Raw genomic sequence first — 24,456 nt, 5'->3', positions numbered from 1 at the left:
CCCACCAAATTATTTTTGGGTAGAGTTTCCTCTTTCCTGGTAAGAAGGCTACGGCGACCAAGCCGGTGCCCTGAGCAAGGCCCTGGGTCACCGAACCTCCCTCTGGCAGAGGTGCCGTCCCTCCCCTCGCCCCGGTGCCGCGGAGAAGCGGATCCCCGCCTCCCGGACTCTCCCGTTCTTGCGGGGCGGGCGGCTCCGCGGCGCTGGTGGCTCCTCCCGGCCCGTCGGCAGGCGGGGCCAGGCGGCCGCCCGCCCCCCGAGCCCGGCCCGGAGCCTGGCGGTGGCTGTGGCGCTGGCGACCGTGTCCCTCCTCGGCTGCAGCCATGAAGTCGCTTTGCCTCGTCACCGTGGGGGTCCTTGCCATGACGCTGCTCATCGCCAGCATCTCCTTGTTGGTGGCACACGTCTTCCAGAGGGTGGTGGACCTGCAGGTGAAGCAGGTGAGAGCACGGCCCGATTCCCACCCCAGTCCCTCCCGACCGATTTATTCCCTCTCAAAATAACCCTGAGATGAGAGGGAGGGGGTTGGCGGGTGGTGTTTCTGGCTCGCTGCTTGCACCAGCTGTGGTTGGATGAGGGCAGGAGCATCCCTGGGCAGCGAACCCCCTCCTGCCCTGCACCACCCGGCTAGGCTGGGGCTCCGGGTGGAGCTCAGGCTGCCCTCGGCCTGGGCTGGGTAAAAATTGGGTAAATATGAGTAAAAATCAGTTCTCTTGAGGCAGCTTTAACAGGTGTGGTGCAGAGCCCTCTCCAGAGCAGCAGCACATGAGGTGAGCAGGGAGGACCTAAAGCACCTCTACTGTTTGGACATCCGTGTCATAGATTTCTTGCAGCTTTTGTGCAGCAGCTTGTTCTGCTGCTCCATTTACTGCTGCCTCTGGAGCACAGCCAGAGGTGCTACGGGCTGAAACACGTGGTGGTTTCCCAGTCTGGGTGACGACAGCGAGGCATTTCACCCTGTTGTTAAACGCTGCTTGTAGCACGCTTTGGGGACACCCATCCTGACATTGTTATGAATGTAGAGCCCTTCACTGTTGGCGGCCTGCCTGAGCTTTTGTTCCTCTCTCATACTGGCTCTTCGCATTTGTCCGGTGGTCCAGTGAGAAGGGTCAGCTGTGTTAGTGTTAATAACTCCCTTAAAATGCCTGTGAAGTGTGTAAATGAACAATTATTTACCTAGTCTGAGGAATATCATCCTCTCTGTCGTACTGACAGAGAAACCAAGAGTGCTAACAAATGGAGGGATTTGACCAGTGCTATTGTCTAACGGGTGCACAAAGTCTGCTGATCCCCTGTCATGCCCTAACCAATGCGCTGTTCTTTTCTTCGGGGTATTGACAGGGAGCATTTCCTGACATAGAAGCTGTATTGTCTTAACCTAAGTCAGTTTGGTTTAGCGAGCGCAATTCTAGGTCGGCAGTCAGCTTAAAGCAAGTCATGGCACTTTGAAGCGCGCCTGTAAACTTCAGGGGACAGCCAAAAAAAAAAAGGCTACCATAGGGTAAGCTGTCCTGCAGCCTGCCAGTGTGTCAGCAGCTCTTCAGGAACCGCTCCTACAGCTGCTCCTACAGTGTTTGTTCTCAGGTACGTGCCTCTGCCGTGCTGGAGTGTAGCGTGGGTAATGGATGGTTTATCCTGAAGTCATTTGATCGTCAGCCCATACCTTTCCTAGGCAGTCTGCAAGGCAGGTGAGAAGCGATACGAGTGTTAATGTATGCAAAGTTGTATGCAAACCAAGCCAAATCAGTACGGCTTTGCACAGGCATGTGCAGCTCCGCCGCCCAGATCTTGGGTCTCTTTGGAAAGGAGTCTCGTCGTCCGCCGCATCCCAGCAGAAGTTTGAGTTTCAAGTCTGTTTTCATGCTCTTCACAGAAGAGCAGGGGGGTAAAAAAAAATGGTTTGGCGGGAGAGTGTAGGACTGTCAGGAATTAGGTGTGATCCTCCTTACGCGTATTATCTCTTAGCTACACGCTCCTCACCCTTAATGGTTCATTATGTAAGAGTAAGTTGGTATTCGCTCAGCAGGGCTTTCGGTAATGCAGGATAAAGTTTCCAGAGCTCGGTCTTTTCCTGCTTACGGCTCTTCAGCTCGTGCTAGCGTACATCTGGATTGCACAGAATCAAGCCTTCTGCTCCCTGCACTAGCCACTGTCTCCCTCCTGGCCTTCTCCAGGAGCCACACATACAAGTGCAGAAGTACAGCTTTCGGGCCCAGAGCAGTGTCCTCCCAATCACTCTGCTGATTCGGCTGCTTTCCACATCTGCTTTATCCCACGTGAGCTTTTTCTCATTTGTGTGTAGTCTAGAAAGTCGCTGTCTCTTGTGTAACCACGTACGCAGCTCAGAAAATCTTGTGCAAATAGACAAATCTCAATTTGCCTTTGAAATGTGGCAAGACTTGAGCTTTTCCAGCTCTCTGCAGTCCAGGACAGTGAACATGAAACATTATCTCTGTGCTCTGGCCTGTCTTAGCCTCCTCAACCTCTCTTGTCACTGGAGGAGTTGCAGAAGGGGCAAGAGTTTGCCCTTACGGCAGGTAGTGCACGTTCCTTTGAGGGCTTTCCAGCAGTCCTGAAGCAGCTGACTTGCAGTGAAGAGCTGCCTCTGCTACAGTCTCAGCTACCCCTGAAATGGAAGACCGTGTTTTGGAGCAGCTGGAGCACCCCTGTGTCCAAACCCAGGACCTGTGAACCACTGAGGATGGGTCGGCTTTCAGCAGGGCGTTTGTGTGCTGCATCCTTTCAAGCCAAAGGCAGGGTTCTCGGATACAGAGGGGGTGTGGGAAGAGTGGGGAATCCAGCCCGGCGTCAGTTTTCACATCCCCTTGAAAATCAGCAGGCAGATGTGTAGTGACAAGGACAGTGGGCCCACCTTTCCTGGAAGGCCTTCAAATCTTGTCAATTTGTTCTTTGTCTTATTTGCCAGTCTGACTGGCTTTTTGTGAATTAGAGTGCCATCCCAGATCACGTGTCTAACTTGTCCAAAAGCTGTTCTTTCTCAGGGGCTAGCACCTGAAACGCCATCGAACAAGGGCAAAAAACCTGTAATGAACAAGAATAAATGAGCTACCTGCAGGAGAAGGGCCTTCCTTAGCTGCTAGCAGTATTTGCCTTCTGCTATATGTTAGGTATTTTATTGCCATAAGCGTGCAGTTTATGAATATACCAACCTTTGATTTATGCACCTAATTCCAAACTTGGGCAATCAGTCCTTTACCTCAAGTCTTTTCTTTATGACCCGTACCTTACACTGATCACTTAGTCTTCTAACCCCTTGAAATTTCACTGGGCTTCTGTTCCCAGCCATCTCTAGAGCTGGATTGTCTGGAGTGTTTAGGACGCAAAAGGACAGGGAAGATACCGTGTCCCTTCATTTAGTTTATGTATTGATATTTGTTGTTGTTCTTTGATGTGAAGTACTAGAGCTCCAGCGCAGTTTAGCGTGGAGGCTCAGATGAAGGATCAGTCGAGATGCTCCTTCTGAGCAGACCGTTCCCAAGGTGCAGGGTCAGAGAAGTCTGCTCATGTGTGTCTGAAAGCTTACCCTATCACTTGTCTTCAAAGCTGCAATTAAATTCTGTCATAGATGAATTCATAAAAGTATGTCTTGGAATTAGAACATTTTCAGTTCCAGGGGAAAAAAAAATATATTCATTTTCTGTGTAGGTTCCAAAAATGTTCAGTACCGTTTCCCACCCCCACTATCACTGCCAGGAACAGATACATTTGGGAGGGGAAGCTCACTTTTTATTTCCTTTGTGTGACGTGCGATCAAGACAAGGAAGCACCAAAGAACGACACAGCTGCAGATTCAGGACTGGCATGATAAATAAAGTCAGCGGGAAGGATGCTTTGGTACACTTGAAATGAGCATGGACTCCACTTGGAAAGGAGAACGCCTGCTGTGCTTCCGCATGAAGAGAGGAGGTGATATTGTCTGCTGGTTTTGGGTTGTGATCTTGCAGTAGGTGCAGCCTTGCATCTCTCTGAGGCAGGGTCTCCGAGTCTGAGGCCTCTCTAGGCTACTGCCTGCAAGACGAGTGTCTGACTTGAGGTTTCTGAATTCTTGAAGTTGTGTCTCTTGTTCCTGCATATAAACGTTGCAGAGGAAAGGTCTGGTTCTCTGGCCTTGCGCAGTACAGCAGCAATAAGGACAGCGGAGCTGTGTCTTTTACATATTTTAGATTAAAGAGGAGTCCTGTGATCTAATATCTTGCAGCCCGGCCAGCCTGGTAGCGAACACGAGCTCTGGCAAAAAAACCAAGCAATCCCAATCATGTAACATTGGATCGTGCTCTGGTGTGGAGGAAAGTCAGCAGAGCTGAATTTGAATGCCATCAGCTGAGGGACACGGACATATGTTTTGCCCAAAAATATGTGCTCATATTTTTCTCTCAGGTCCAGGCTGTGTAATATCATGTGATAGACCCAAATATCCCTGGTAACGCTTGGCGAAAAATAGAAGAGAGCTCACTGTATTTTATTATTGGAGAGTTTCCCGTGAGCCTGTCTGCATCCAGCTCAGGAGTTTGTGCATCTGGGTTTACAACTGGGGCTGTCACTGTACAGAGCTATAAATAGACACGCCATTTCTGTGGGAGATCCAAACGGTGTCATGCAGACCCAGGAAAAAAAATCACCAGATGACTCGGTTTCACTACCCTTTTGCTCTGTAGCTCATCTCCCAGAGAATCACTTATGACTTCAGAATCTCAAGAGCCTGTATTTAAAGCAACCTGCCAGAGAAAATATCCTTCATTTCATTTCATTCTTATTAATGCTCTTTGCGTGTAATCTGGTGCGTATGCGTATATAGAGAGCGTGGTAGAAATCTCCCTTAGGTTTAGTGATGCTACATCGAGTTGGGAAGCCTCTTGTTTTCAGTCTAGCTCAGGAGATTGGGGACGTGTCCTCCCTGCACATCGTAAACGTGATCCCTCTGTCATAAAGGATAGACTAGAGCCTAAATCTGGAATGGATATGACCAGGGTGCACTTTTTTCTTCAAACATTGCGCATTTAGGCTGAGTAATAGTCTCGCATTTTAGTTGCCTCATATGAGAGAAGTTTGAGCACTAGATAGGTGTCCTGAAAATGCTTCGTAGTTGTTAAGGAACAGTTCAAATTTCTAGATACGGATGGTTAAGGTCAGGACAGACAATAGTGACTCTGTTCGTCAGTGTCAAGCTTATACTCATTGTGTTACACGCACGTGAGAGTTGTGAGCTTAATGCTACTTAGGAAGGGAGCAGCCATCAGTAGTTCGTTACACCACCTCTGAAATAATTGCCTTTGGAATGTGGTCCTATGCATATGGAGAAAAGCTATCACAGTCATCTGTAGGTGTCTTAAATACATTGCTGTCTCCCTCCCAGCCCTTTATGGTGGCATCATGGAAACGGTATGCCTGATTTTGGGACATTTTCTGTTCCTGATCCTACAAACCGACTTCAGGAGGGCTCTGTCTGCATACGGGGCTGAGCCTCCTTGGCACGGATGGCAAGAAAACAGGATCAGAAGCATTGGGCTGTGTAGGAAATGGTACGTATGAGAGTGCTGGTAGTTCCAAAGAAATGCACAAAGCTCCTGAAGCATATCTAAAATATAGTATTTTTTGTGGTGTGCACAGAATACGTGGTTTGAAATCCTCAGAGGAAAGGAGTCCGCAACTGCAAAGTGCCACCAGCTGGCTTGGCTTTCATTGCCGTTCAGCAGTTCTGCTGCCATTCCCAGCTCCTGCCAATAAGTTTTCCTTTGAAACAGTCTTCTCTTTATCTAATCGTTCAAAATTAAAATCTACACGGAGAGAAAACAGCTCCTTAAGTGGGAAGGCCAAGAATGAGGCCTGAGGCAACTGTGCCCGATAAAGTTAGGACCCCATGAACAGTAACCAAGGAATGGCAGCTGTCCAGTCTGCCCTGCTTTTGAGCTTGCACTTACAATATGTGTCTTGTTTTCTCAGAAGAATAAAAAGAGCAAGTGTTGATGAGACCCATTTAATTGCAAATTACTCCCCCTCCCCCCTTCTTCCGCCTACAGGTGAAACGGTTTTCAAAGATATAGTTTTCTTTGTGCTTTTTCCTGGAAGTTCCGCTCTGCAAGCCCAATTACTCTTTACTACCACAGTAGCAGCACCAGTGTTACAACTATATGAAAAGCCTTGATTTTGGTGGTGGTGATGCTTTTATAGTTGGGGTGAATTTTATCTGAAATGGAATGGGAATAAAATGAGGGGTTGAGACCTGTATTATACGTTACTAATGGAGCTACGTACAGGTATGCTTGTGACTTTCCTTATAACATGTATATGCTCCTAGGTAAAGGAATTACCGATTCATTACGCAAGCGCTTCTGCCATAAAATAATGATTTATAGCTTTCTTCTGTAGATCCGTGTTTTTTCGGTTACAAAGTAGACTGATGTTCCGTGGGTCTGGAGATGCATGCGCTGTCCTTGCTGTAGGAAAGTAATTAAAGACAGAGGGGGAAGAATCTTTGCCCTATTCAGAGACCTCAGAAAGGTGCGAATCCTCATATGCCTACATGAAAGCAATTTCGGTCACTTGCAGGTTTTCCTCCTGGGCCACTGAGAAACAGAGTCTAATTGCTTTGGAGACAGAATCTCACAGCTGTACTGGTATCTGACGTTCTTAGGCAAAGAAATCATAAACACAAGGAATCTAAGCTTCTTTGCTGGCCTTGTTCCTCCTAAGAGGTCTCTCTTGGGACCTCTTGGCCTCCCACTGTTGAGTTTGACTTTTATGTCTAATGTTGGCGTGTTTTGTGGTATCTTACACCAGGTTGGGTTTTTGCTGGCGCGGGAAACGCAAGAGGATCGCTGGGTAATAGCTGATAAGTCTTCCTTGTGAAAAATGTCAGGAAGAAGTGTTTGTGGGAAGAAGTGGAACAACAAACCCAACAAACCTGTGCCCTCAACCTGCGAGCCGTTGTAGCGTGTGTCTGGTCGTGTTGATATTTATTGAGATGCTTCAAAGTAAAAAGTATCTATAAACACTTGTAGAATTGGCATCTCCAATCCTATTGCCTGTGCTTATGCTGAGGGCACAGAATTCCTCTCTTCCCTATAAACGTCATACAGTGTCTGTCATTAACAGCTAATCTGTCTTGTTTCAGGGAACAGTATTGAAAAATGGCACGGAAACCTTTGAAGCCTGGGAGGATCCTCCTCCACCAGTCTACATGCAGTTCTACTTTTTCAACGTGACAAATCCTTTAGAAGTGCTTCAAGGCGATAATCCTCTTGTAGAGGAAATAGGACCATACACCTACCGGTAGGACCATTTCACTATTTTCACATTTCACTAAACCTGTTGTGTATGAGGAAGCCAAAAAGTGGGATCCAGAACGCTTGGGATCGCATTAGCTCTTAATGTGTGAGTAAAAGTTTATTCAAGGGTTCATGGTCATACACCACCCAGACAGTACAACTAGACTGACACTTGGAGGGCCTGCAATCAGCTCCCAGTTAAGCCAGTGACTTCTATCAGATTTTGGGCAAGATTTGGCTTGTGCGCTGCTGTTCCTCAGCTGCTTAACACAGAGGAAGTTGTTTGCATCCTGGCCTACTGTCTTAACGAGAGAAAAAACAGTGACTGGTTGGGTGATGTTTGAGAGTCTGGGGAGAGGAGTGTTGCATAAAAGCGTGATTCATGTGTTCACCCCAAAATTAGTTCCTAGTTGAAGTTGCACAATTTACATCAGTAAAAATGTGGCCAGAAAACCAATTAGAGAGTGCCTCAGCCAGCTCTCACTGTAAAACCTGCTTAGATTCAGACATATCTACCATTTTTACAGACAGCCGCGCTTCCTAAGGCCACACGCAGCGTTGGAGCTTATCCAGCCTCTTGAGTGCTCTCCTTCTGCGTGGTATGGCTACACGCTGAACAGTCTGATTCTGCTGCACGTGGAGAGATTTTAAAGTCACCTTACAAATGAGCTTTCCTTTAGAGCTTCATTCTGCTCTGCTGCGTGCAGCAGTGTAAACCAGGAGCAGTCCTGTGGCAGGAAGCGTTACAGTCTTTGAAGTCAGGGAGGTACGAGAACCACGGCAAAAAGGTTGATTTCTCATTGTCAGTCTCACTTCGGGTCACACACGCTCACTCAGACCGGGCACGGGCTGAGTGCCAGAAGGAGTTGTCTTTGCCGAAGCTGCGAAACGATCAGAATCTGGTTGTTAGTATTTGAAAAAAATACCGTAGAATAAAAGGGAGGACCTTTGTGGTAGCTTTGGTCTCTGCCGTTCTGTTTCTGTCCTCCCACACCTCAGCTTTGCTTCACCCTCTGCCACCAGTCTTCCCGTCTCCTCTGTATTTCAGTACCGTGCCTGTTTACCCTTGGCAAACTACATGTGGTGCTTTGTATTAGATAAACCAGCAGAGCTGGAGAAAAGATGCATAAGCTTTCAAATTCCCAAGCTTTTCTTCAGGTCTCTGCAGTATAATGCTGGTAATTAGTCAGCCGTGCCTTCAGCCTGTCAGGAAGATAGATGGGGCCGGCTCTAGGTGTAATACAGCTACATGAAGCCACATAGGCCCATGCTCTCCTGCACCCTGGTACTCGGTCCCCTTTGCTAGCTTCTTTTTTTCCCTTTCCTTAGCTCAGAGTGTCTTTTGGGTTTGTGAAGCTGCATGTGATCCATGAGAGCGTGTAGTGGGCTGGCCGGGGTTGGTGGCGTGGCTGGCTTGCTCTGTGCCACAGCCTGGCTGGCAGCGGGTCGGCCGACGCAGGCTGTCCCCGAGTTGTTTATTGCCGTGCGAGGGAGGGAGGCTGCGCGTTCCAGCGCTGTGTGTTTCAGTTGCTTCTGGCTTGTTTGGTTAGCCTGGTTTTTGGCATGTCTGAACAGGATTCGGTTGTGCTGTGCTCCGTCTGATAGAAGAAAGAGGAAGGTTGGAGAGTGGAGTGATCTTTTCCCGCAGATTCTTTAATCCTTGCCTTGCTGTCACAGCCGACCGTACCAGACTGTCAGCAGTGGGGGGGGGGAAGAGAGGAGGCGTGTGGGAGGAGAGGGAGAAGGGAGGGATGTTGCAGACATACTGCACACTCGAGCCAGAGAATAAATACCAAGTTTGGCTCACAGGCCCCACGTAGCAAAGCATTAAAGACTCATTTAGGTTTCGCATGTGGCAAAACACCTAAAATGCCTTAACATAAAGTGCGTGGTGCAGTGTTTTTATAAAACAGGATATTGAGGAGAAAGGCTGGAAGTGAACTGGCCCGGACAAGCAGAGGAAAAAAATCTAATGAGCGACAGAGAGGAGATGGGACGGCTAAATGCAATCTCTTCCTGCGTATTCTTCCAACGTCCTGACCAACGTTCAGTGTAAACCCAATTAGCACAGAGGTAGATTCTGTAACAGAAATGTAGTAGTGCTTGTGTTTTCAAATCCTGCAAGCTGAATTTGCAGCATATAAAATAATTAACGATGAAGTGCAAGCTGCTTATCTGCCCCAGCCTGCTCAGTCCCAGAGAACACTTGAATATTGCCTGGTCTTGCACACATTTACAGCTTTTTGCCTTTAACCTCTGAGATCTTCCTGGTCATATCCCTAATTAGGGAGTATTATTTTCCTCTCTGGCCCTTTTAGAGTTGGAGAGGCTTCTCAGGTTAACTCTGGCCTATTTTAGGGAAGGGACTTCACAACTGTCTGTTTCCATCCCCTCATTTCAAGCCCTAGAGTGTAAAGTAGATTGCTGGACAAGAGGCTCTTGCCAACTCAAGCTGGAAGTGTTGCCAGAGCGAAATGTTCCTAGGTGGCAGGGATGCTGAAGAGCGGTAGGCGCGCTGTTTGTGTGAGGAAGATGGGAAATGGTTGGTTTCCAACAAGAATAGTTTCACAGGCCTTTCCAGTGGGCTTTAAATTTGAAGGACTGAACCAGAGTAATACAGCCTGTCACGAAGCTGCATTGACGGGTCTAGTGCAGCCAGGGTAGGATCTCGGACCTGAAATGAATGAAAAACATCATAGCACAGGGTCTTGCAGAATAATTCACCTTCGTATCTTAGGACTTAAAATTTACACGGGAAGCAAAGCGATGTAAACATCAAACCGCTCTTACGTGAATGTAGAGTTATGAAATACGGTGCCTTTCACTTAACGTGTACGTCAAAAGGATCATGCCGTGAGCAGACAACCCGCCGTTTCCCTTTTCAGGTTTGCTGAAGGCACATGCGTAGCTCAATGTGAGCCTGAGCCAGCCAGTTCTGCAGAACTGTATGTTTCTTCTCTGTACAATGGCAGTGGCAATGGACTGAATTATGGTTATGACATGTGTTTCAGGGTAATTAAGATCGGACTTCCTCGTCGGGCAAGCAGGTAGCAGTTGATGTTACTTGCCAATTGCACTTGTTTGTCAGCAATCCTGAGTTTTATGCTGCTCGTCTGAGTGCTTTGACACTAACAGAAGCAACCTCCCAGGCCATGAGAAGCTCATGGCAAAAATTCAGTTAAATTTCTGTCGTGTCTAGGATTCCTGCCTGGGAATTAAAGGAGAAGAGCTAAAATGCGTCTTGTTCTGTGGGCGTGTCACATGTAAGCCCAGAAGTCCTAGTGCAAAGTACTTTGAAGCCAGCAGAAAGATACTGGTAGGTTCTTAGGTCAGGTTAATGAGACTTACATGAAGCCCGCATCTTGTTCTGCCTGGGAGTGAATTTTGCCTGCAGCAAAGAGGCAGAAGTTTTGTTTTCAGATTGTACTTCAAGGGCTGTCCCGTATATAGCGCCTCTAAATCCTGCTGTTCTGTCTGAAATTGTTCTTTTTCCTTGGAGGTTTTTAAAGACGAGGCAAAAATATGAAGTGCAATTAACATGTGGGATGGCATTTTTGGAAGCGCCCTGCGAGGTCTGATTCAGCTGACACTGACACAAAGGGGAGTTCTGTTGCTGACAGCAGCAGTAGCCAAAACGAGTCTGCTCCTAATGAACTGAAAATCCTGCCTTCATGTGCTTAAAGCAGTAGAATAGCCATAAGTTAATTGCAATTAATGTGATGTGTATTTGTTTAACTTGATTAGAGAGCAAACTCTCTTGTTTTGCAGAGAATACAGGCCAAGAGTGCATGTTCAGTTTTTGGACAACGGTACCAAAGTATCTGCTCTGAATCCAAAGACGTATGTATTTGAACCTCAGAAGTCAGTTGGAGACCCTGAAGTGGACCTGATTAGAACAGTTAATATTCCTGCAGTGGTGAGTTCTCTTTCATTTCTGCTTGGAAATCATCCTGACACACTTTGTAACTAGCAGCTTGTTGCTTCATGCTGTCTCTGGCCTTGTGGTAGATAAAGGTGATTGAAGAAGGAGAGAGGCGGCATTACGTCCGGGGCAGGTACCGCATTCGGTTTTGGTTTGGACTGTTGTGGGGTTTTTGTATTTTATTCCTCCCTCGCCATACGCCTCTGTACTGTCAGTGCCTCACCCTTGCGCAGAGAGCTACGCGCTTCAGAGACGAGCAGAAATCAGGCTTGTGGGGTTTTCATGAGTAAGTGAAACCAGGGAATTAGTGACGCCAAACGCATAGGAGGAACTCTGACTTTGGAATGGGAAAGTTTGGAAAGCTTGGGGTTGTTTTGTCCAAATTGCAAAAATTGCCTCCCAAGTCTGCATCTCAAACTGGAAAAAAAAAAATTATAGCAGAAGAGTTTCAGATACAGATGAATGAAAAGGTGCTCTCAGAATAAAATTCAAGTTAAAACACGTGCCCCCAAACTGTGTTAGGTGAAACTTCTCTGCAAAGAAAGTTTCATTTTGGGGATGAGAGTCAGACCATGATATTTGGTCTCATACAGGGATAGTTTGAGAACAAGAGGATCTAAAGCTCATACCCTGCAAAGGAAATGAGACTGTACTAAAATACCTGTTGGTTGTGTAACTAAGCCTTCACTCCCCTTACTAGTTTAGTTGACTTCAATTACAGGGCACATTAATTTCTTACTTTTCCCCCAGCATTTCTAAAAATGTCTTGTCTGACTCTATGAATGAATACATAAATGCACTGTATATAGTAGGCGATAGGACTCGACTTACTAAAAGTTGCCAACAGTAGAGTCACTGTATTGACAATTCCTCCCAGGCATTTGAGTGGTGGTAAGTATTATCTCTCGTTCGGATTTTTGACTGTGATGCACTGTAACAGGCAGTACTAGAACTACAGGTTGGTTCACCCAGGCAATATTCCCTTCTTTTGTTTTTGCTTTTTTAAAGACGTTGTAAAGTCGCTTGTCAGCTAGAAAGGGAATAAATTTTGGTACTGTTTGCATTTTGGAGAAATGGTTATCTTTTAAAAATGGCTTTCAAAAATGTAAACCACAGCTTCCTAAGGGTGAAATTCAAAGCACGTCTTCAGCTGTAATATACTTGTGAAATTCAGGCTGTTTAGAAAGCGGTTTTGCACGTATCAGTTAAAATCCATTCGTAAGACTGTGGAAGTTAATGGCACGGAACTGAGCTGGTTGTGTGCCAGTGCCAGGCTGACTGGGAATCTGCAAGAGCACATCCCTGTGGGAGAAAAGCTGAAGAACCTGTTAGCCAGCACATTACTTGCTGCAAGTGGAAATCATGAAACTGAAAATACAGTTGAAACATGTGCAATGCTGAAATGTGTCTGTGTTTGTATGCCGCTGGTATTATTTATTCTACAGTAAATCAGACCGTTTCTCCCTTATTCCAATCCCCTGGCAGACTGCGATGGAGTGGACCAGGTCAACCCCTCTTCAGTTTGCCACAGAGGTGCTGCTGCTTCTCTACCAAGAATCCCTGTTCACAGTTCACACGGTTCATGAGTTACTGTGGGGCTACAAAGACAGGCTCCTGTCAACCATTCACCTTTTGCATCCTGAGATCGATCCAGTATTTGGCTTCTTTAATAAGGTATACAAGACTTTCTGATGCTTTAGGTGGGGAATGATGTTATTGCTACGGTGTCTGGACTGTCATTGACAGCCACTTGAGAAGGGTGTGCCTGGGCTGAGGCCAGGAGGTAGACTGCAGGGATAGCAAAAGGATGTTCCCTCTTCCATTGGGCCGTATCAAGGCACTCGCTGGTAGCACAGCTGTGAGTTTTATCTGACTTCCCTTTATCAGGTATGGATAAGCTTTCCAAGGGTGGATGCAAACCACTCCAGTGTTGGCTGCGCTCACTTGAATTACATGGGCTTTGTGGGGCCGGTTGTGCAAACTACTAGAAAACAATTCCTGACCAATTTCCTTAGTAATTGATTGAAATTGCATGTTATTTCTGTGCTGGAGCCATTACTGGCTTCCATAGTGTTTCTGGTTGTGTGTCGTTTGGGGCTGCGGGGACTCCTTGTATCTTGGAGATCATCTGCAGCACTCAGGTTATTTTCTGTGGGTTTATTTTTTTTGCTAAGGGCTGCTTCTTCAGTGTCAAATTTCAAAGGAAAAAAGGGCTAATCTAATATTATATTTCCTTCACTCGGGAGGTGTAAGAATCTAGCCCGGTCACTTCCACCTCATTTATATTCAAGGTGGAGTTGAATGAATTGCGCTTACCTCCGGGGGAGTTCTATCACTCCTAGGGAGAATTTGAAGCGATGACAGCTTAAACTCCTGCCACGCTGTTGTAGTTACCAGCCAGGTGTTACAGAATGAGTGGAGTGATGAAAAATTCACGTATCTGTTTGCAGATGAATGGAACCGATGATGGAGAATATGTTTTCCTAAGTGGGGAAACGAACTACCTTAACTTCTCAAGGATTGTGGAATGGAAAGGAAAAGAGTAAGTTTTTCGGCGTGTGGTGGCCTCTGTCAAAATCTGCCCCTTTTCACATTCTGGATGAACGTAAGCATTGTTTACAAAAAAAAGGGTCACAGAGCAGACTGCTGTGAACACTCACCTCTGAACCCCTGGCTGCCCCTTGGCAGAGGTGACCCTCTCTCCACTCCCTCCTCTGGGACACACGTCCCAGCCACCTATGGGGACAGTGTTCCCGCATCTCCACGGCCAGCGTTCCAGAGACCACACTTCCTTACGGCTCTGTACCCAGAGCCAACTTGCGCCTGGGTATCTAACACCTCCTCATGGGCAGCGTGTGTCACAAAGAAGCCAAAGATGAACCATGTAAAACATCCCTCTCCCATTAAAACATCTGCCAGCAGTTACATGTACGGGAGGAACTTGTGCAGACGTATTCTTGCTTGCCTGGCGCAAGCAAGTTTAAAGAGATAACAGATGCAATTTAAACCCGTTTTAATCCCATTTTTTGTTTGCGGAGCTGAAGCAAGAGGATTTAGCACTAGACAGGTCTGATTCTCGTTTGCTCAGACCATGAGCTGGCATTGCCTGACCACCGCTCAAAGATCTTTTAACCCCTACTCTCTCTTTGCTTCTTTTTCTTTAGGTCATTGAGCTGGTGGACAACAGAGGGATGTAACATGATCAATGGGACAGATGGGACATCCTTTCACCCACTGATTAGCAAAGATGAGAACATTTATATCTTTTCTTCTGATTTCTGCAGGTAAGGAGAAGAAAATGTCACTCAGACTTTAAAGCAGAGCAGGTACATCCATTCCTCTTGAGGTTTCATGTTTAGGCTGGTGTTTTTTCTCCCGTGATTTTATTTAAGAGTAAGAGTGTTCTGCATTTATTCATGGTATGAGGGATGAGAGAGTTACACCAAAAAAACCCCAATTTGCATCAAGTTAAGGATGTGCTATTTCAAAATAAAGATAAAGTGAAAATTCGGAAGATGACTGGAAAGAGAGACTGGACTGCCTTGCAAGGAATGGAAGGATTTATTGAACCTTGTCTCAAGCTTCTTTCCTCCAAAATCTTCCTCTGTGCCCTGCTTTTTTAGAGAACGCAGATTGCCCTCTTCAGAGATTCATGACTTGACATAAGGCTGTTTGAAATGCATCAGGATGCAGAATATCTTGATGTTTCCTTCTTCATGTTCCACCTTGTCTCCTCCCTTGCCTATTTCCCTATTTGTGAAGAACAAAACCAATCTGAAATTCTCTGTTTAGATCAATACAGATGCACGTTACACTAAATTCAGGACTTTTCAAATTGTTCTGTCTTGCCCAGCTGTGTTCCTTTCCTTGTTCTTCTCAGTAGCGTGTAACTGTCTCACACGACAGGCAATAGCAACATGGGGACCAGAGTGAGACCCTGAAACGCGGAAGGCAGGCATCAGCGTCCCTGCAGCAGCGCAGCTGGCACAGGATCGTCTATTTTGTGCAGCAGCAGAATGATGAGATGTCTATTTGCCGATCAAAAGCCTGTTAAATTTAATACAGAAGATTGTCGGAGTGGGCTTAAACCAAACCTAGCTTACTGTAAACTTAAGCTGATAGGCAGGCATCAGCAAAGAGTCATCTGCAGCAGGTGTCAGCGTGTGCGCAAGAATAACAAATGTGGGCCTGGCTTTTCTTCCTTGCAGGTCTCTGTACCTGGTGTACGACAGCTCAGGAACTGTTGCAGGCATCCCAACCTACCGCTTTGTGCCCTCTGCTATGGTCTTTGCCAACACGACGGTTAACCCAGACAACGCTGGATTCTGCGTGCCGCCGGGAAACTGCCCTGGCACTGGCGTCCTGAACGTCAGCATCTGCAAGCAAGGTGTGCTGCCAGGCGGTGGGAGCAGACTAGAAGGACATCAGTAGGGAATATATTTCTCCTTTCTATCTGAAACACATGAGGACAGTTTGGTGAGGCCTGTAGGGTTACGTCTGTGCTCAGTGAAATCAGCCAGCAACAAGCAACTGTTTGGTTGTAAAATGCAGTAGTGATCTGAGGGGATGTTCCTGTCGGATGCTGTCGGCTCCAGCAATGATTTAAATCAAGGAATCCGAAGGAAGTACCAGGATCCATACTGAACAGCTTGGGCGTTTAGCCTCTGCTCTTACCCAGGTGGCTGTCACATCTGAGTAGTTGAACAAAAACAGTGCAAAGGACTAGCATGCAAGACATGAAGCCATGCTGGTGCTGCACAAGGGAAAATTTGGCTTGTTCTGAAGCCAGGGAGTCAAGAGTGTTGATTCTGTAGCTCCAGAATGGATGTTTCCTTTCGCTGTAAACGCCACGGTGGGAAGAGTTTTGAGGTCCTCAAAGACTTCCCCAAATCCTGCTCCGCCTTTTTTAGGTGGTGACTTTCTGTTTTCACATTCCAGGTGCTCCAATATTTCTATCAGCTCCACACTTTTACCAAGCAGATCCAAAGTTTGTAGAGGACATAGAGGGCATGAATCCGAAAAAGGAGTATCATGAGACGTTTCTGGACATCAATCCTGTAAGTGCAGCATTTTTTAAAGGGTTATATAGGTGAATTCAAGCACGTGGATTTAGGTCGCCTTCTTGGACGGTGTGTAATCGACACAGTCCCATTGACCTGAAGGAAGCTGTATTAGTTTATGTGGAACTGGTCTATTAGTGTTTGCTTGTATAGAGCAAACTTTGGTGGATAGCAAGAATTAAAATACATTTCCCATTGTGCCTGTGCAATGAGAGATGCCGTCAGACGGGTAATGATGAGATGAAGGGGCTAAAGTATTTCTTAGAAGCCGATGAGGCTACTTTTCCTGTTTACCCTGCCATCCCAACCATTTGAGTATTGTCTTGACTGTGTTTTCCCCAAGTAGAAGCTAGGTATGCGGACCAAGAGAGCAAATCAATAAAGATTCATTGGATGCTGGACTCAATTTAGATGGCATGGAGTCATGAGAGGAGAGATACAGAAGCGTGGTGATTATGTTTTTCATGGAAGTTTACAGAGTTGTTGGTATTCTCACCGTGAAATACCAGAAATAAAGGGAGCTTGGAACTGATGGTCTGTGGTTTTACACTTGTGGTTTAACCCCAGTAGGCAGCTGAGCACCACACAGACGCTCACTTGCTCCCCCCCCGGCAGGATGGGGGAGACTATCAGGGAAAACTCTCTACATCTATCATCACTCTGTACAACTACTTGAAAGGACATTGTAGAGAGGTTGGTGCTGGTCTCTTCTCACAGGTAATTAATGATAGAACAAGAGGGAATGGGTTCAAGCTGCAGCAGGGTAGGCTTAGGCTGGACATTAGGAAAAAATTCTTCACAGAAAGAGCGGTCAGACACTGGAATAGGCTGCCCAGGGAGGTGGTGGAGTCACCATCCCTGGATGTGTTTAAGACTCGTTTAGATGTCGTGTTAAGGGATATGGTGTAGGGGAGAACTTTGTAGAGTGGAGTTGATGGTTGGCCTCGATGATCCCAAGGGTCTTTTCCAACCTAAATGATTCTATGATTCTGTGAAAAGTGAGAAAACTCAGGTTGAGATAAAGACACTTTAATAAGTAAAAAAAGAAAAAAAGAAACAAACAAGATCAAGGAAAACAAGCAATGCAAAAAAATCCCAGTTGATCACCATCACCCAGTCCTCGAGCAACAGGAGCCCTGGCAAACTTCTCCCCAGTTTTTCATCGCTGACCATGACGTCATATGGTAGGGGATATCCCTGATCCCTGGGTCAGCTGTGCTGGCTGTGTCCCCTCCCAGCTTCTTGCCCCCCCCACCCCAGCCTTCTCACTGGCAGGGCAGCATGAGAAACTGTGAGAAACAGAAGAGGCCTTTAGGCTGTGTAAGCGCTGCTCAGCCATACCTAAAACGTCCATCTGTTATAAACACTGTTATCATCACAATTCCAAAACATAGCCTGATGCCAGCTGCTATGAAGGAAAATAATTCTATCCCAGCTAAAACCAGTGCGACACTGATCTCTGCATCCACACATAGGAATGTAGGTCGAGGGAAAGAGCAAAATCATGACCTGCCTAGTTTACAGAAACGGAGTGCTCTGACTCATCAGGCTGTTATGTGTAGCTAAAGCAGGAGGAAATTGCATAGTTCCCCTCTTAAGGTCTAGCGCTTTGGTGCCAGGTTCTTCTTCTTACCCTGCTCCTACTTCCCAGAGTTTTTGTACTACCATAAAACAAGCTCCACGCCTCCCACCCACACTCCAGACTAAATTTTGCTGCTTGAATGAGGAAAATGTTCCTGTGCATCCGATTGCAGCTCTTACTGTAGTGGTGGCGTTACCGTGAGGAGTGTTTCACGCTTGTTATCTCTGTGGCCGTACACTCCCATAGACTGTGGTCAGGACCTGTTTTTCACTCTGTAGAAAAAAAGGTTTGTCTTGTGGTGGCAGCCTTTTCCAAAGCTACAGCTGGATCTGGAAGAAATGGGATCTCTCTGTAGCGCAAGCGTAAGTTTGCACAGCACGATGGCACCCTTATCTCTGCGCAGCCTCTTCACATCTCCTTAATTAAGAGGCAGACTGGAATGTAGGTATATGAGTTAGAAGACTGTCTTGGTGAAGGAACATAAATAATAACGCTAAGTGGGTCTTGTCTTCCCTTATCAAGCCCACACCAGTGTAAATAACAGGTTGTATTTTCCCAGTTCCTATTATTTCATGTTTACTCTTTTTTTTTTTTTGACGTTCTCATTTTTTTCATTCCTCAGCTGACAGGGCTTGTCCTGCAAGCAGCCAAGCGGATGCAGATCAACGTTCATGTCAGAAAATTACCTGAATTTTTGTAAGTGTTCTCTGCTGCCGGGTGGATATCTCAGATCCGATTTGATATTCGTAATTAATTTGTCTGCAGTGTTCAGGTGGAATATTGGGTGGCGAGAGCAAGTGAGAGAGAGAGAGAAATCCAGTCAAATCTCAATTACAAGGGGCAGTACCCTTTTTTCTTACGGAGCGAGTAAATTTTGCAGTTCCATCTGTAGAATAAAGACAGTATTCAAGAAAAGCAAGATCTTACGGACAGGTTCCACGTGGTGCTTGTGGACCAGTCATATCACACTGGTTTGTTTGCTTGGAGAGAAGGTCTGCCACAGTGGAGTGCAGCTAGAACTCGGAGAGTGGCTACCCGCTGCAATGAGGACATGCCATTCTGCTCTTCACATTTTTTAGGAGACAAAAATACTGTAGTTGCCATCATTTCTCAGCACCGGTCACATGAAAACCCAGACAGGGCTGCCCGTGCCTTTCCCCGCCAAGCACAAAATGTAGACCAAGTGGCGTGTCTCCCAGCCGAGGCAAGTCCTGTCTAAAATCGGGAGGGAGGGATCATTCGATCGGCTGGAGGGAAGTACCTTGCCTGTGACTGCGTTGCTGTGATAACGAGAAATCTTTGTACTGCAACTTTGGCACTCAGTACAACCCTGCAAACGGGAACAAGGTACAATCCCAAGTAATATGTGAGTAAAGTGCCCCTTTTCTTCTTTGTTGCAAGTGGATTCTGCTTGGTTTTCTGGGCGTTCCTGTTTGAGGGGGATGTCCCCGAGCTGCAGCTCAACTGTGCAGAAATACCATTCCCTTCATTTCGTGTCTTTCTGATATAGAGTCATAGAATGGTGATTTACTCATCACCAACGCTGTGTGGTAGCTATTCTTCCTCCTTAGCTTCTAAGCTGATGTTTATTGGCACCGCTTTGCTATATATTATAACTAAAAAAGAAGTATTTTACCTGCCCGATGCTCTCGGGAGAGTCGGCGGTATTTCTTCAAAATAGCACCACCGTGTTTTCTAGTGCCCAGGAGCCGTTCCATTAACACAACTTAAGAGTGAGCTGTTCTTTCATGTGTGCCAAATGTTGGGGAGGCTGCTCTGCGCATGTTGCTTGGACAATAGTTGCTGTGTTTTACAAACATGAGTAACTTTCAAGACCAGCTTAGCTTAGCATTCCTGCTGACTGGCACAAATCTGTCATTCAGTCGGTTATTAATGAGCCTCTTCTGGATCCCTCTCTTTCTCTCCCTACTGAGTCCCAAAATACACCATTTTTCCCAAAACAGAATTTAGTATTCGTCTTGGGAGATGGAGCTTGTTCTCTTCCAGCAGGGGGGTGGAAATTGACGATAAAAAGGAACGGCCCAGAGCTTTTTTAGGGGCAATTTCCTTGTTCATTGTTCCATTATAATCTGTCTTCAAAACCCTCCAAGTCACAAACCCATCATTTTTAGTTGTTGTTTCTTTTACACAGTGAAACAGGCAACATCCGAACGCTAATTTTCCCAGTGATGTATATAAATGAGGTAAGTATTTTTGTTATTTCTTTGCAATATTGCGGTATGTTTATGCTTGCAAAAATACCGTCTTTGAGCTAACCAGAAAAGAAAATGCTGTTATTCTTGTTGTTTTATACAGCAATGGGTAGGAAGCTGTCGCTGTTTCTTAACTAACATCCTCCTGCTGCTTGTTGACCATAGTATTAAGTTCAGCCCTGCAAAACCCTCTCAGTCAGACAGTCCTTTTAATTTCAAAGGTGTTGGCTGTGAGGAAAGGGGCTGCTCAGGTGAGGAGGCGAGAGTTCAGAAGATCACATCTTTTTGGTTTTTTTTTTGAGTAGTCTTTTGTGAATATTCCTGGGCTGTAGTTGGGTCACTGAATTCGTTGGACTCAGGGAGGACTCTAGGGGACTAGTTTTGATGATGTACGCCATTATTCCGGCCTATATTATTCCATTCCTGAACTGAGAGTTAAAAATCACTACTTTCTTTTGAAATGCAGACTAGACGATCCCTCTGGCCACACAAGGAGGGCTAAGCATTCTTAGAGGGAAAGTATATCAAGAAGCAATGAAGCAGAGGTGGAGAGTTATGGGAGTGTGGTTTCCCTGCCCTTTACAAAAATAAAGCAGTCTGATATAAAGGAAAAACAGAAATAAATCTTTTTTTTCCTCTTGATCTCTTTCTCTGCTCCAGAGTGTTCTGATTGATGAAGTATCTGCCAGCAAACTCAAGCACGTCCTGCTGGAAGCCAGTGTTGTAACTGGAATCCCCTTCGTTATCATGACTCTTGGAATTGTTTTTGGGATTGTTTTTATTGTGCTCGTGTGCAGGTCCCGGGGAATAAGTGAAGAGGTAAGTAGCATTTGAATTAGACCTTGCTTACTGTACATCTGCCTGTATTTGATTTTCTTTTCATTGATTTTACCTGTTCAGTGTCTTTCTGCACACAAACATTTTTATATGTTGTTTTTGTTTAAAATGACCTTTTCTAGGGAAGGGAAGTTTTAATAGACTCAGAATAAATGCACCAAAACAAAGGAATGGAGCTAATATAAGAAACGTGGTAAGGCAGGTCGTATCTTCTGTGCCTAATTCCCTTGCCAACGGTAGTGAAAATAAAAAAATCAGCCTGTCTAGAGGACCCTGAGAGATAAGATGCAAAAATTCCACCATATTGGATGGACAGATCGAGTCAGTGACAATCTGACAGCGTTCTCAGTAGAAGCAATTGTGTCATGTCAGTGGATTATTTTTCAGAATCATCATGCAAATTGATGACCAAAGAACAGATGAATTTTAGAGACAACAGCATGCAGAAAGTTTTATCCAGGCAGCACCGGTTTCTACATCTATTTATGAAAAGTTCTGTCACAAAATGACGTGCTGACATTACGGTCAAAAGCTGATGCCAAAATTTCACCCTAATAGGAGAGGCAGTCGAGTTCGGACAAGAGAAACTATGGATCCTTTGGCTAGAGAAATCGACTGGGTACTCTAGTAGGCTGTTTGCTCCTTGTAGTTGCTGTGGTCTTAGTGTGGCCTTGCTTGTATGGCGTTTCCTAAATGCTTTCTCACACTGTTGTAAGATAGTGCCCTCACGCCTGCCTCCAGAGCACCCCGCCACGCATGCTTTGTCTTAGGCAGTGGGACCCATCTGGGTCACTACCACCACATCTCCAGTGAGACTAGGGGTGTGATGGTAGCGGCAGCAGTGGCAGCACCTGGGCGGTGCGGTCTGCCGCCTCCTTTCCTCGAGCAGTGGCTTTGAGCAGCTGATCTTTGGCTCTCTTGGCTTCATTCTTGATTTTCTCTCTGGGTACCCATTTCATGAGCAGATGCTCTCAGGACTGTACTTCAGGTTCCTCTACAAGAGAGCCTGGTACTTTTTCCTTTGAGCTTTTGAGCCTGCCTGTGTTCCTGGCAGGCTCAGCTAGAGAGGCAAACCCATCCCATCGCCTCAGGCCCCTGTCCCAGGCCTTCCTGCCCCACCCTACACGTATAGCTTCATACCAGCTCTCTTGGGTGTTCTTGAACACTGCGCAGGGATTAAAATGACCAAGGGACACTAAAATCCGTGTTTTCCCTACATTGTTTTTGTTGCTTTTCCTGCAAACAGAAGTCATTCAGGTAGTTATAGCTCTCCCTGTGACGCCCCTCCCACCAGGGTGGTTATGGCCTGCCATCACCTGTAAGGTGCTACAGTGAGCCCGAGGTCCCTGCCCAAGCTGCCACCCACCTTCTGGCGCTTTTTTAGTGCAGTGCTGGTTCTCTTACAGGAAATTGTACTTAGAAGTAGGAGCCAAGAGCTTTTTCCTTTCCCGTTTGGAGTCTCGGCAATCCAGCTTCCCCACTGGAAGCTCTCTAATGTGCCATATTTAACTTTGCTGTGTTGCGGGTTTTTTTCTTTCAGAGTACTGAAGACGAAAGGTCCCCACTCATCAGGACGTCTTAGGAGATTTTCTTTAAACGTGTGAGCTTGGAGAATAAACTATTAGAGCTGACCTAATACCAACTACCACTACCCAGCATTGTCCACTGTGGAGAAACGATCGTGTCAAGTGTAACTTTTTGTGGTATAGAGATGGAAGAGAATCTGCACTGTCATTAAGGGAGGAGACTTTTCTTACCGGCTAAGTTACAACCTTAAAACTACATTTAAAAACAGCTTGAGATCCTGCTTTTTTCAACCACGCACTCTTTGTACCTGCACTGACAGCCATAGGCTATCATAACCACTGTTATCAGCGAAAATAAAATGGCCTGATTCGTTACAGGAACGACACGGGTAAAATTTTGAAAATGGCCTTAGGAGTGTGGGCTGCAAAGTACCTTTCTGGAAACACAGCAGGCTCCTGTATCGCCCAGGAACAACGGACAATTTTGCTCTAGGCCTAGTATTGTCTTTTCTGTCAAGTGTTGCGCGCTACTTATTACTGGTATGCACTGACTGTTTATTATTAATGTCATTGGTCCTTTCACAAAAATTATTTGTACAATTAGTCCAAAACCCCGAGTGAAAGTTTGTCAAGCCTCTGTAGTTACCAGGCTAAAAGAAGCCGCTGATTTGAAATGCTTTTCCGTACAGACCTCTTAACTGTTCTAACTCTGCACCGGATCCCATTGCATGTTAGCAATGCATCTGTCCATCGGGGTTTTTCCAACTTAAAAAACAAAACACAACACGACATTGTTCTTGATGGTGGAGGGTACAAAAATGGTGTTCTTTTTTCTCTGGTATTTGTGTCACAGTTCCCAGCTCTGTGGTTTAATGCGAGTGCAGACTTGGCAGTTACGTTTACTGTTTAGGGTAAAAGCACACCTCCATCTTAAGGTATGTATAGGGCCTTGAAAAGTCATAACACTTTTTTTACTTGTCAAGTGAAAACTTGTTTTAAAAGTGACAAAAGTATTTTTTCCCCTAATTAAAGGATTATTCTCATTAAGAAGTATTTCCGTTAGATCTAGATAGTGAAACATATTTGAAAAATGTATTACTGTCTTCTAAATAGAAGCACTGGTTTTTGCATTGCGTTGGTTTGGGGTTTTTTTCTTAGCTGGCGATTTGTTCAAGAGTTTTGTTCATCTGGAGACAGTTCCAACCAGGAAGTTTCGTGGTGACTGCAATTATTTATTATCTGGATTAGCTAAAAGCAGATAAAGAGAGCCCTGGGCTCTCACACTTTTGCAGCCTTGCCTCTTCCAGCGTGGTACATGGAAGAGACAGGGCAGGTGCACTAACTTCAGCCAAGCAGCAAAACTATTGCCTGGAGAACCACAAGCGTACGCGGTACGAGAAGGAGAAACTCAACACAGCTTTGCGCAGCCGGTTGCCTCAAAGGAGCCGTTCTGGAGACGCCTCACCATTCCACGGCGGGGGTTCAAACTGCCCCCTCTTCTCAGCGCCCCCCCACAATGCTGTTTTCTGGGCGGATGGGATGAAAGTAACGCTCTGTGGGAACACCTCGGGAGCTTTCTTGGCTCTGGCGGTCCCCGGACTCTCCTCCACAGCCCCTGTCCTGGGAGCCGGGTACCCTGATGGAGGGAGAGCCCCCTCAGCGCCTCTGTGCTGCTCACCTCCTTCCCTGGCCGGCCGCGGGAGAGAACCTGCCTCGCAGGGAAACTCCAGGTTTTTTTTTTTTGTTCCAGCTGGAGTTTTCTCTCCCAACCTGGGGCCAGACCGACGGCGCCGGGAAGGGGACGAGGACAAACCGCCGCTCCCCCGCTGGGCCCCATCCCCGCCAGGGAAGGGCTCCTCCTCAGCGGGGGGGACCCCAGCCCGCCTGGCTGCTGTGCTCAGCCCGGCGCCGCCGCGAAGCTGTGCCGGAGCAGGGCCTTTTCGTCTCCTCCTACAACAAAAACAGCTGTTTAGTCTTCTTTTTCCTTTTTTTGAGTGTCCCCGCGGGTGGAGACTCGCTATCCTTGCCCG

The 24,456-nt window shown here is 46.3% G+C and overlaps 1 protein-coding gene across 2 annotated transcripts; it reads left to right on the top strand.

Moving 5' to 3' along the window:
* The first annotated feature begins 220 nt into the window (after positions 1–220).
* Positions 221–23,559, top strand: SCARB2 (scavenger receptor class B member 2). Of its 2 annotated transcripts, XM_054203226.1 has the most exons (13): positions 221–440; positions 7,133–7,290; positions 11,055–11,202; positions 12,694–12,882; positions 13,659–13,750; positions 14,373–14,492; positions 15,417–15,595; positions 16,147–16,265; positions 18,473–18,546; positions 20,003–20,054; positions 20,724–20,882; positions 21,023–21,093; positions 22,441–23,559. In XM_054203226.1, the coding sequence occupies exons 1-12, from the start codon at positions 324–326 to the stop codon at positions 21,050–21,052; spliced, it is 1,437 nt and encodes a 478-aa protein (XP_054059201.1). In that variant the 5' UTR covers positions 221–323; the 3' UTR covers positions 21,053–21,093; positions 22,441–23,559. The 2 variants fall into 2 exon arrangements, with proteins under 2 accessions (XP_054059201.1, XP_054059200.1); XM_054203225.1 differs by lacking the exon at positions 21,023–21,093.
* Positions 23,560–24,456: the final 897 nt, after the last annotated feature.

This window comes from Rissa tridactyla, chromosome 5 (genome assembly GCF_028500815.1).
Source record: "Rissa tridactyla isolate bRisTri1 chromosome 5, bRisTri1.patW.cur.20221130, whole genome shotgun sequence".
Lineage (NCBI taxonomy): Eukaryota > Metazoa > Chordata > Aves > Charadriiformes > Laridae > Rissa > Rissa tridactyla.
The sequence above is the reverse complement of the archived record's forward strand: the minus strand, read 5'-3'. Positions and strand labels throughout refer to the sequence as shown.